General features: G+C 32.4%; 1 protein-coding gene across 1 annotated transcript in view; it reads right to left on the minus strand.

The window, feature by feature from the left end:
- Window positions 1-13,284, minus strand: part of LOC126815236 (probable Na(+)/H(+) antiporter nhx-9) — a 69,790-nt gene that overhangs the window by 8,564 nt on the left and 47,942 nt on the right. The window contains exons 7-10 of the mRNA XM_050540796.2: window positions 12,296-12,366; window positions 10,643-10,858; window positions 3,843-3,984; window positions 172-391 (exon numbers count right to left, since the gene is read on the minus strand). Of these exons, the coding sequence (XP_050396753.1) occupies window positions 172-391; window positions 3,843-3,984; window positions 10,643-10,858; window positions 12,296-12,366 (649 nt within the window). The remainder of the gene's footprint in view (window positions 1-171; window positions 392-3,842; window positions 3,985-10,642; window positions 10,859-12,295; window positions 12,367-13,284) is intronic.

Here is a 13,284-nt window from a genome sequence, read left to right on the forward strand (position 1 = left end):
GCAAACCCCCTTCTGCAAAAATTCCTGGATCCACCCCTGAAAGTGTTTACATAAGCATATAATAAAATATTGCAACTTTCTCTAGAAGATATAGCATAAAAACAAAGAATGAATCTTCCAAAAATAAAAGAATATCTTTTTTTTATATTATGTAAGTAACTGAACACAAACCTTGCATTGGTTGAGCTGTAGTTGTTGGTAGTTCACTAAAACTAACGTTTTTAGGAGGTTTAGGTGCTTCTATCACAGTATGTGCCACACCATTTTGTTGTTGACTAGATTTTAAACGATATGCTTGACTAATAAATCTTCGTAACTGAAAACGTTCTTTATGTCGGAATGGTGGATGATTATGAACTTCTGACAACTGATAATGATTCTCTTTTACCCACTAAAAATAGAAAAACATTCCTAACATTACAGCTACATTTATATCCTCATTAAGTCTACTAGAATTCCTTCCCTTTTACTTTTGAATCTAACACAAAAAATAGAATTTAAATTAGACCATCCAGGATAAATGTAAAACAAAACAAAGACAAAACAAACCATACAGGAACACAGAACCAATATCATAAGAAAACATAAAAATAGAAACAGAATAAATTGAAAGATATGGAATGAAAAGAGATTTGATTATAAAATTTTTCTCCATGGTTTATAAACCGTTCTCAATTCCAACTGTTTTAAATCCACTTGAGTAAAGCTATTCTTAAAAACCTTACAAAACACAAATTGAAAACATGTAGAAAGTATTTTCAATATAAAACATTGCTTCGAACTGTTTCACTACTGAACACCAAATGCTGAAATACACAGAATCCAATCACATTTGATTAAATCTTCTGTTTTAAGTGTCTGCAAAATCATTCTATAGACTGGCACTCATTTCTGTTGTATGGTAGAAGGTTTTATTCTGCCCACTGAAAATTGTTCTTCAAATAATGCATTCAGAGAAACTTTTTTCAACAGATAAAAATCCTAGAATTATCCTGTATGTTTAGTGTTATGATATCTAAGCTAGAGTGGCTGTAGTTATAGTAGATCTATTCCAGTGTGTGTGTGTGAGATATTGACTGACGCATCGTGGGAATATTAAATTATAACACAGACTTCACAGTAATCCATGTGGAAAGATGGTGAAGAGAATCCTTTTGAAAGCAAACAAAAAGCCTTGAAAAATCTATCACTTGTGATATTATGTGTTCATCTTGAGTTACTTGATTACTTAACACAGAATGATTGAATCGAAGAGATAAACTTTTACAATACATACAGCTAGTGTAACAGGTTGTCTCAAAATGAAAGCACTATAATCTTGTCTGAGTGAGTGAATATAAACTACCACAAGGTATACTATTGGCACTAAACCAGCAGGGCATTCATGCGGGATAGTGCCTTCCACAGTGGAAAATCCTAGCAATATGTCACACATATTGAAATGTTATCTTTCTAATAAAAAAATAATCTGAATTACTAAAACTGAGAGAGACGCTGTTATTTAAAATATTTCATCCTAGTTTCTCTTGTATATAAAACATCTACAAGTACAATTCTACACTGAGGTTAGTATTTTAACACTGATCATAACCTCCTTAGATAAATAATAAACACTAAATACCTGCCTGAAGTGTCACTTACAGCACTAAAACCTCACTGTAGATTCTAGAGTAGCCTTTTCTACTAGAAACTTATTATCTATTTTGTTATGGAACAGAGTATGGATGCAGCCAATCTAACTAAACTGTCTAGTCAATTGGTTAGGTGGCTTTGACTCTGCTACCCAAAAACAGTCTTTGTTTTATTTATCTGGGGTTATATATCGAACTGTCGATCTTAGATAAGATTATGATCAGTAAAGGTTTCTTGGGTGTGTGTATTTAGTGACGAAGGGGAGAAAGTGACAATACAATTGTCACAAGTAATTAATTTTCATTTATCACATTTCTGCCTCTGTACATTGTATTTTAAATCCTAATATTTCTGTACTTCTAATATAACACATATTGAAATATGAACATCTAGATCATGTATAAATACGTAGAAAATCCAATAGGACAATTCAATATATCAAATATCTATTATATGTACATAATATATTTCCAAGAAAAAAAAACCTGTTCATAAAGCTTTTATGACGTTATGACGTATTACAACTTCATTCATATTGAATTTCTACATACCTGTCTGGGTACTTATTGAAATAGTTGACCTTTACCACCCCCACAAAAATAATATTGACATTTACTCATATTACACCCACCACTGACAACATTCATTGGAGACATTTCAGAAATGAATAATAATTTTAATATTTATTCCCTTTTATGAAACAAATACCCAAATAATACAGGTACAAGTTACCCTACCTTATACATTAATATATATATATTGTCCTCTGTAAAACAGACATCTACCTTGTGCACAATAAACTACAATTATTACAGTAATTTTCTTGTTTTAATTTAATTTTTGACAAAAAGGGTCATGGGTAGATATATTACCCAAAATATCTTGTAGAATTCAGACTCGACTGCTGGTTGACAAGATGACTAACTGACAAGTAAATGTTTATTATTGTAATTCTAGCACAACAATTTGTTAACAAAAACTTATTACATATGACATACAAATGTATAGCTTGACACAGTATATATTCTGTACCATTTACACACTGTAGGTCATTCAACCTATACTGAATTATTTGATTGTGCTTACTGTTGCTATGTATAGGTAATGACAATATAATGTCCACCAGTAGTGTTTACAAGGTATCGGTAACAGGAGCAATAACAATTAACAAAGATGGCAGAATTTGGAACTGGTTTCTCTCTAATGCAATCTATCAAACCCAGCAAATTTCAAAGAAAATTCCTAAACCTAGACAAGAGCAGCAAAGTCGTCAGTTCTGTCTCTAAAATCAATTTCAATAGATCTTCCTTAGCAAGTTAGGAAAAATCCAATAATTTCTTAACAAAATGCCATAGCAAAATGTTCTGCGATTGCGTTTACAGGCTTTACATATTAAAATATGAAAACACATTTGAAATTTATAGGATGATAACCCCAAAATTTATGATTGGACAAATTTGAATCAAAACACCTGTTGTGTATAAGAATTGTGGACAGCTGAAGAGGGGTTACGAAAATATACTGATTAAGTGTGGGTCAATAAAGGATATACATGTTGTCATTCAAAGGTGCAAAGAAGATTTCTGGTGACATTGAATTAAAATGTCCCAACTTGAAAGAAATCACTCATTAGAAATGTACTTCTTCCATCATCCACCTTACATATCTAAACCAATTAGTAATAAATTTCTGGTCAGATGATCCTTTTTCAATTAAATTCACACCAGCATATGATACTCTTCAAAATCAATACATTCTTAAGCACAACTACCTCATTCTCTATAAGCTGCCATAAGGTATCCCATTAAAAAACACAACTAAATACAACTAATATAATACATAAGCCTACCTGTTTACAATTAAATCAGAAAATCACTATGTTTTTAGCATTATTTTAAAAAAACGTTATATAGCAATAACTAAATAGCTAATCCAGTATTGACATTATCAGCTATTATAAATAGGAAGAAGGAAGTAAAACTTGAAATGAAATTTACTATGGAATTCCCTAAGAATTGACAAATCAATTTAAAATGTTAGAAATAACTACCAACCAAATTTGGTTGAAATGTCTAACTTTGCTGATTTGACTTTATAATGCCCCCAGCCTCAGAAGTTGAAAATGTAAAAATATTAACTGACAGACAGGCGGACAGAACGACGACAGAGAAGGGATATGACATTTAATTTTAAAAGATAATGTAACCTACCGTTTTTCGTGGTTTAAACATGGCATCTTCTAAAATATGATGTATTCGACTGTCATCTGCCATTTTCTTACTATAATATACATCTACGGCTTGCATGTCTAACACAGTTTTATTGTCTATAACAGTATCACCTGTGGAGGATCTGTTGGATAAAAATAATTACTTGTCAAAATTATACAGATCTCATGGATATTTTCCTCAATTTAGGTTGGGTTATTAAATATTATTTTTCTACCTAAATCTACAGTAGATCTTTTTCACTTACATAAAGTAAATTCTTAAATACTTCAAAGTTTATATAAATGTTATACCATGTTTAATCTTTCCCCAGTAGCAGACAGACGGCTTCCCTTATATTATATACATGATGTGTATATGTATAGCATGTATATATGTAGCATTTATCAAACCACACACTTGACTGTTTATATAGCAGACACTCCTCCCTAAATATCAATGAATACAAAATCAAATCAAGTTCAAATCTTGTTAATAACAGTCATGGTGCACCTGATTCCCTTACGCAGTACAGAAGGTTAACCTACGGATTTCAAAGTACTGAACTAAAGATCAACACAATGTAAATCTGATCACACAGCTTGATTCTTTCAAAATATGAAGTCATCAATGGATCATAACGTTGTTTTTATCCATTGTCCCAATCCCAAATAATTCAGTCTATTTGTTGTGGAAGAATAAACTTGCTAACAATAAAGACAGCGATCTTTTAAAATATAGATTGTATGGTGAACATACTGGCTGAATATTGATATCACGCTGGTATCACGTTTTATGCATTGAAAGCTATTTAACACAAACTTTAGTTCTAGCTAAGTATATATATATAAAACTAGTAAAATACCTATTGAAGCATTTTGAATATATAAACCTACACATGTACATATAATATAAACAGAACTAACCAATATACACAACACAATTCTGTGTAAATCATGACTTTGTGTGGGCTTCTATCACCCTTTTTCAATCTTTTATCGAATTTTACTAATAAAAGCAATTTATGACGTTCTTTATAAGATCAATTTACTATATCTGCATGATGTGTGCGTAGTTTATTCTGAGCTATTTATAGTCATTAAAAAGTCTGAGATTTCTAACTGAGGATAAAAATAGCCTGATTGTTATAAAACTAATAGGAAAGATTGAGTGAATGCCACTAATGTATCAATGACGTTAGTGTGAGTGTGAAATATATACAATTCAAATTCATTCCAATTAAATTGGTTGGAAGATAATAGATTGTATAATGTAGTAAAGTAATAATTTTCCATAAATAAGAAATTACTTAAAGATACATTATGGGAGATAGATAAAGAGCTGGCAGTTCTCACTATAATAGTTAACCAGCGGCTGTCAGGCAGGATACGCCCACATTTTGCAAGAGATGGATAGAGAACAAGCTAAACAAATATCGACAGGAACCAAGATCTTTGGATTATAAAGATATATTTCAAGTTTCATCAAAATCGGTTCAAAATTGTGATTCCTAGAGGGTCCACAACCTTGATATACCATATATTTACACTATTTGCGTAGGAGCCATTATGTCCGGCAGTTTTGGTCCAATTTTCACGAAATTCGAACTCAGCCGTCATTAGGGTGTAACAGTGATATATTCAAACGTTTTTTTAAATCAGATAAAAATTGTGACCTCTAGAGGGGGGTACACGAGCTAAAAACACTATTTTTCGTACAATTAAGGGCCATAATTCTGAAAGTTATGATCCGATATGCGCGAATATCAAAAGGAACCAAGATCCTTGGGTTATAAATATGTATTTCAAGTTTCATAAATTGTGGCCTCTAGAGGGTCCACAACCTTAATATACCATATTTGGAAAGAGGGGCGGGTATTTTGTCCGATCTTCAAGAAATTCGAACTCAACCATCATTAGGGTGTAACGGTGATATATTCAAACGTTTTTTTTTAAATCGGATAAAAATTGTTACATCTAGAGTGGCCACAAGCTAAAAATATGATTTTTCGTACAATCAAGGGCCATAATTCAGGAAGTTACTATTTGATATGCGCGAATTTTGACAGAAACCAAGATCTTTGGGTTATAAACATGAATTTCAAGTGTCATCAAAATCGGATAAAAATTGTGGCCTCTAGAGGGTCCACAACCTTGAAATACCATATTTTTACACCAATCGCATACAAGGAGGGGCCATTTTGTCCGGCAGTTTTGGTCCGATTTTCATGAAATTCAAACTCAAGCATCATACAGTGTAATGGTGACATATTCAAACGTTTTTTTTTTAAATCGGATAATAATTGTGACCTCCAGAGGGACCACAAGCTAAAAACGCAATTTTCCATACAATTAGGGGCCATAATTCAGGAAGTTAATATCTGATATGCGCAAATATCGTAAGGAATCAAGATCTTTGGGTTATAAACATGCATTTTAAGTTTCATCAAAATCAGATGAAAATTGTGACCTCTAGAGTGTCCACAAGCTAAAATCGTGATTTTTCGTACAATCAGGGGCCATAATCCATAAAGTTATGGACCGATATATGCCAATATCGACAGGAACCAAGATCTTTGGGAGATAGACCTATATTTTAAGTTTCTTCAAAATCGAATAAAAATTGAGACCTGTAGAGTGTCCACAAACAAATTGTGGATTGGACAGACAGGGGCGATGACAATATACGTCCACATCAAAATGTGGGCGTATAAAAACTAGATAATGTAAAGGCAATTTGCTGAAAAGTTCAGTCACATTGATCCACTATGAACCGAGAATTAAGCGATTGAAATTTCGGCGTAGCCTGGATCATCATTACTAAAATCGGTACAATTAAAAACATAGTCTCAATTATCCATTTCATGATTAAATCATGAATAAAAGTTGAGCAGCAAAGCGGATCACAATCCAATAAATATCGCAGGCTAGCTTTGACATCAAGAGTTGATTATGGTCTGATAAGTTAATTAATGTCTAATTAATAATTTGGATAACATTTGAGGCCTAAAGAAAGACCTGCAATAGGCAAGTTTAGCTCTTGCATAATGTATGTTTAGTATAGAATCTGGGACCAAATTCAGAAATATTTATTAAGAGAAAACCTGGTTGATTCAATAAGACTAACACATATTGCTAATATGATTTATAAATAGTAATAATAATAATAAGCACAATAACATAATACTGTACACAATCACTATTTTAATTGAAGCAACATTTCATGCAGGCTTTTCTCAACGTTATCAACATCGCTTTATTAAAATGGTAACTGAGTGCCATATCATCGTGTTTATTCCAAAGTCAAAGATTAAAGATACATTATGTACGATTTAGGTAAAGAGCTAGCCATTCTTGCTATAATAGTTTGAAAACAGATAATGTAAAATGAATAATTTGAAAATTTCATTCAAATTACTTTATTGCGAGCGAAGATATTAGCTTTTGAAGGTTTGAAAAGACATGTGAAATAATTTCAACCACCGTACTCCATTTTTGAATTAAATCAGAATATGGCTGAATCGTTCTAATCTATTTAATATCAGAGAAATCCGATGCCATCGAGAGTTGATTATGGCCTGAATCAGTTAATTAATGTTTAATTAATAATTTAGAAAACATTTCAGGCCTAAAGAAAGATCTGCAATAGGCAGATTTAGCTCTTGCATGATGTATGTTTAAATAATAATAACAATTATAAAAATCTTAACTAATCTACCTTTATGTGATCTTAATTTTTTCTTGCATATAATTTTCAGTAGTGTAAGGGTAAGCCTTCAACTGAACACTAATATAACACAGATATCACTCATTTCATATTGAACTTTAAGGATTGTAATTTTATTGTGAAATCGTCCATTACAACCCAGAACTTGACAATGGATTACATGTAGACAGGTGTGTAATGCTATTATCACAAATAGCTATATAATATTGAACTCTGTTTGGAGTAGGACAACTACCACTAGAATTCCAGCCCACTGATTAACATCCTCAAATGAGGTGGTATAACAGTTTAAAAGTTTACAGAAATTAGTCCATGTTAATATATGATTTATATATAGATCTATGTATGTTATTACAGTCAGTATGAACAAATCTTTTTGTGGCATTGCTAAATATAATTAAGGCATTTAATCTTACAATGGGACTATAAATATGAAGCTGTTTGCTATAAGGGAAGAAGTTTGTTACAAGAAAGAGGGTACACCAAATATAAAATATTTTTTTAAAAAATATTTGTCTCCTGTTTCATAATTTTGATGTGGACATTTTTAGTTGGGGTAAACAGGTCAGAATTATGTCAACAAATGATTAAAATATTTTGTGATGGTAAACCTGGTGCCACCTGGATCATGATTGACATCAGCAACATTTTATTTCTAAGATTACAGAAAATAATTTACGATGTCAGTAAGCTACTGTGTTATGAAAATTTATAAAGCTTGTATATTGACGGGATTATCGAAATTACCGTTTGTACTAAGTTAGGCTATATTGGACCACATTTTAGCTCAATTAGAAGGAGAGTTATTGTATCCCAAAAAGTGTGACGGACGGACGGACAGACAGACCGCCGAACAGACCCATTTTAATAGTCCCTTGGTTCACCTATTTATCGTTATTTTATGTAGTTATTACATACAGTACAATACAACAATATTCCTCATAACAAATTACCAAGAATTATTTTATTGAAGTCTGGTTTTATTAAAGGGAATGGAAGCTTAAAATTTTAAAACCCAGTTCCTACCAGGACCTCATTTGATCCAATTCTGGCCAGTTTGTTTCGAAATGGATTAAGAACCCTGCCCAATATCCATGTCCCGTAGGATGAAAAATATTGGTCCTCAGATCATACAAAGAAAGGTTCAGGTATTTAGATGTGTGGGCCTAGATCTTGGGCTCAGTGCACTGAACTAAGAATATTGGCCCGTCCAGTCTCTGCTACTCTTTTAGGGGAGTGTTGCCATTTCCTATACCCTTTGAATTAAAACAACTAATTGTCCCCAACCTTTTGAGGATAGAAGGGGACTATTAGAATAGGTTTAAAAATTAAAAGAAACTAGACCTGTCAAAGTGACAACTTTGAGAGTTTTTGTACTACATTATCAAACACTTACATATTAATTACAAATATCTAGTATAGTAATGTGTATTGTTGACTTTGACTACATAAAATTTTAAAAAAAAGTACCAGTTTGAAATTCATGTCAATAATAGTCCTGAATAAATTACTTTATTCTTTTTTTTCGATGGATATAAGTTGATACGGCACCATGGTATTTCTTCATAACAGAATTTGTAAGTTTTTTTTCTATCATGTAACTTCAAAATGTTTTTAATCCTTCGTCCATATCCATGATACCATATAGTGGCTGGTTCATTGTTTTACCAATCGGCTTGATTGAACTTCAAGCGACTAAAGCCGACAAAATACAGCTGATTAACTCTTTGAACTCTGGCATATATACCATGAACGACCCCCCCCCCCCCCACGGCCCGTGACAAAATATAAAATTGCTAATCACTCTAAGTGCCAACAAAAGCTATATTCTGCAAGTATGGTTCATGTGCTACCAGGAAAAATAGTTCTGAACAATACATATACATGTAATATGATTTTTCTTGGCAACATTTGCCATCATTGTTCCACAGTTTTCAAGTTCTCATCATCACTCTCAAGTATTCTAGCCAGTGCTTGATCTACTGTTGTGCGTTTGTTTGCCATTCATCGTGACAGTAAAACAATATTTTTAGGAATATTTGTGTTGTATCTGCGAGTGAAAAGGGGAAAGTCTTCACTGCAGACGACACATTGTAACATGTGTTCTGATAGGTCTAAACTTGATGGAATTCCAAGTGAGTCATGCCTAGGGAAGCGGGGATACCATCGCTACACATACAATGTTTTTCATTTATTCATTCATCCCTTTATTGATCCATTCATTCATTTTATGTCCCATGTGTTGTTTTAGTAACTTATTTAAATTTCAATCGATTTGTTTAATACTAATTAGACCCGAAGCCATTAATCTTATATTACCATATTCCTAGTGACAGTTGACATATTAATAGTTTTAACTGAATGATTTAATAATTTTAACTAAATGATTTAATAGTTTTAACTGAATGATAAGCATAATCCTTTTATTGAGTTTAATTATTGTCTTCTATATTTTATTATGTCCAATGTTTGTTACCGGTAACTGTAACTTCAATTCTAATCCTTAGATGCAAGCTTCTTTAAATACTAAATAGTACGAGATAGGTTTTATACTGTCACTCTGCCAGGCAGACATGCAACCCATTTGCCTTCTTAAGTACAAAAATCTTTGCCTAAAACAAAATTTGTTGTAAAGTAGTCACCTACTGATCATGAAATGCATTTTCATACTACATTACTATGGAAGGATAACGTTGCCAATTTTATTTCAATGTCAACAAGCTAAAAACGTGCTTTTTCGAACAATCAGGGGCCATAATCCATGAAGTTACAGTCCGATACATGGCAATATCGACAGGAACCGAGATCTTTGGGATATAAACCTATAGTTCAAGTTTCGTCAAAATCATATAAAAATTGTGACCTGTATGGTGTCCACAAACAAATTGTGGACGGACGGACAGGGGGGCGATGACAATATATGTCCACATAAAAATGTGGACGTATAAAAATATAAATTGTTTACACAACATAACAAATAAGTTCTTTGGGATATTGGCTTGATGGGTTGAAATAAATATTATGTTTATGACACATATTTCATTTTGTAACTCTAATCAAGAATAAATCATACTTACGGACATAAAGACTGAGTAGAATAAGATCGTATGACTTTAGCTAATGATGGCTCTTGTATAACAGATGGTGTTTTAAAATGGCCATGAGTGGCAATGTGATCCATGGCTTCCTGCATATTAATCTGCGTAAAAACTTTAAATATCTTTGTTTCTCTGGTTTTTGGTTTCTCTCGTAATAAAAATGGTTTAAGATATTTGGTGTTGTAATGCTCAAACCTGAAATGGGAAAGAACAAACATTCAATTTTATATCAATCTGAACTATGAAGACATAAACACATAGTTATATCATTCTTACATATTAGATTGATAATTCTCGCATGTTTTCAAAAGAGAAACCAACTATTTTTGATGGAACAATAAGTCTATTATAATATTAACCTACGCCTAGTTTTAATTCAGATTTGATCTTTGACCCTGAATATCTTGAAAACGCCCCAACGGCAGACTGATTACCACTTGGCATAGTATTCTACGCAAAATTTTACTGGTTTTGTGCCCATTTGATGGACACCCCTCCACACTGAGCCTCCGGTCTATTTCAGGGTAGAAGCGAAATTTTCTATAGCATTCTTCTCGAGAATATGTTTCTAAAGGATTTTCTCTGTCTTTCATAGTCTCTTTGGTATCAAAAGATGTAGGAAATGCCATCTTGTTTGAAGCAGAAACAGGCTTAAGGCTGGTAAGCAAGCCGTATACCTTGCTTGGGACTTGTGCTTAGATTGGGAATGTTTAAGATCGAAGTTGTGCTTAAGTTTTTTCTTGGAACTCATAATAACATGCTTGTGCTTACACTGAAGTCTACTTAAAATCTAAGCACAAGAGCGTGCTTAAGAATTTTCTAGGAATCGGGCCCAGATGTGCAATACAAGACACAATTTATCTAATAAATTCAATCCATTAAAATTAAAGGAGCATTCACGTTACTTCCCTACTGTAGCAAATGACTTTGTCTTTAACAAATTAAAATGCCTGCTGTGATACTACTTGAGTAACTGTAAACAAACAAAGCAGCGCACATGGGATAATAATCGTTGTTCTATAGGCTTTCTTAGTATATTTACCTAAATCCATGTTAAATCTAAGATATAATATAGTGGACTGTTGGGCTTATTGTAGGGAGATATTGTGGACTGTTGGGCTTATTGTAGGGATATATTGTGGACCGTGGAGTCTACATTTGTGATAAGATATTGTGAAGCCTATTAAGGGCAGAGGGAAACACAGAGAATGCTTACGCGAGGCCACAGCCTAGTTAGTCTGTGCCTTGATCAGGCCCTGAATCTAATAATGCTACATATTGTGTCAAACATTCACATAACTTCATACGTTTCTCAACAACATCACTTAATTGTGGAAACGGATGTTAAATAAAGCTTTTTCACACCAACTGAATCTGTATTGTGCAAGATAAACTAGAAACCATACTTGAAATGTTTCTCTTATTATCGTAATCGTATTCCATATAAGTTTTATGTTTTGTTTATTTTGGATGACAAAAGTCAGTCCAGATTTACATATACATGTTTCCTGTCATATAAATATCCCTATTTATCTGCTGTTGGATTTTAAGATTTATTTTCTGTATTGAAATTTCATCTCTTAATAGCATTTTTGGAAATTAAAGAAATAAGAAAAGGAAGAAATAACTTACTTGTCACGTAAAGAATTATGTCCTGTACGTCCAACAATATCTTCTATACCAGCCATTAAATGATCAATAAACTGAAAGCCAAAAAAGCAAAAAACAATCAAATATTCTTATTGATGCATTTGATCTTCATCAAAATAAACAGGTCTAGGGATGGTGGGTAATAAACAATATTTCATTATAGCCATTAATCTACCATTCTGCTGTAATGTTAATATAAGTAGCAGGATCATGTGGATTTTGAGAATATTTATCAAAAAAAATGTTACAAAAGGTAGAGATTTAATCTTATTCAATCTCAATCAAACTAATGAAGTCTAGAATTCTAAGAGTATGATAAGAGTAAAACAGTATCTCATTTCAAAAAATTATTAATATATTTTCTTCCTTCAGTGTTCAGTAAAAATCTTCAGTTTTAATAACCGTGAATTGAAAAGCTAGGAATGAAAGAAAACGAGCTTCAAAGATAAATCAAAACAAACCCTGAATCAATAGAAGTTAACACACTACAGTGATGTAAAGTACTATCTCTAACAATGGAAGATTAAACAATCTTTGCTCCACACCCCACAGGAATGAAAGAGAAAACCACCAAATGAAGAGACCCCCCAGCCCCAAATAACACCCTCTAACAATCAAAGACAATACCATCATCAATAAATGGGTAGAAAATTAACACTTGCCAAAAAAAGAAAATGACACCCTACGGCCTACAACATTTGAAAAGAACACCCAGTAACAATGAAAGAACAAACCATCCAACAATTGTACAATGAAAGAACAAACTGTCCAATAGTGAGTACAATGAAAGAGCAAACAATCCAGCAATGAGTACAATGAAAAAGAACAACTTGCCAAGAATAGAAGATGACACCCTACAAAAATTGAAAAGAACAATAGAAGAAAAAAAAAAACTCTCAAAAGAGAAAATTCCTGATTAGATTAATATACTCTTCAAAAAAAGTAGGGGATATTTGATTTTGGGGGCATAA

The sequence above is a fragment of the Patella vulgata genome, chromosome 3, assembly GCF_932274485.2.
Source record: "Patella vulgata chromosome 3, xgPatVulg1.2, whole genome shotgun sequence".
Lineage (NCBI taxonomy): Eukaryota > Metazoa > Mollusca > Gastropoda > Patellidae > Patella > Patella vulgata.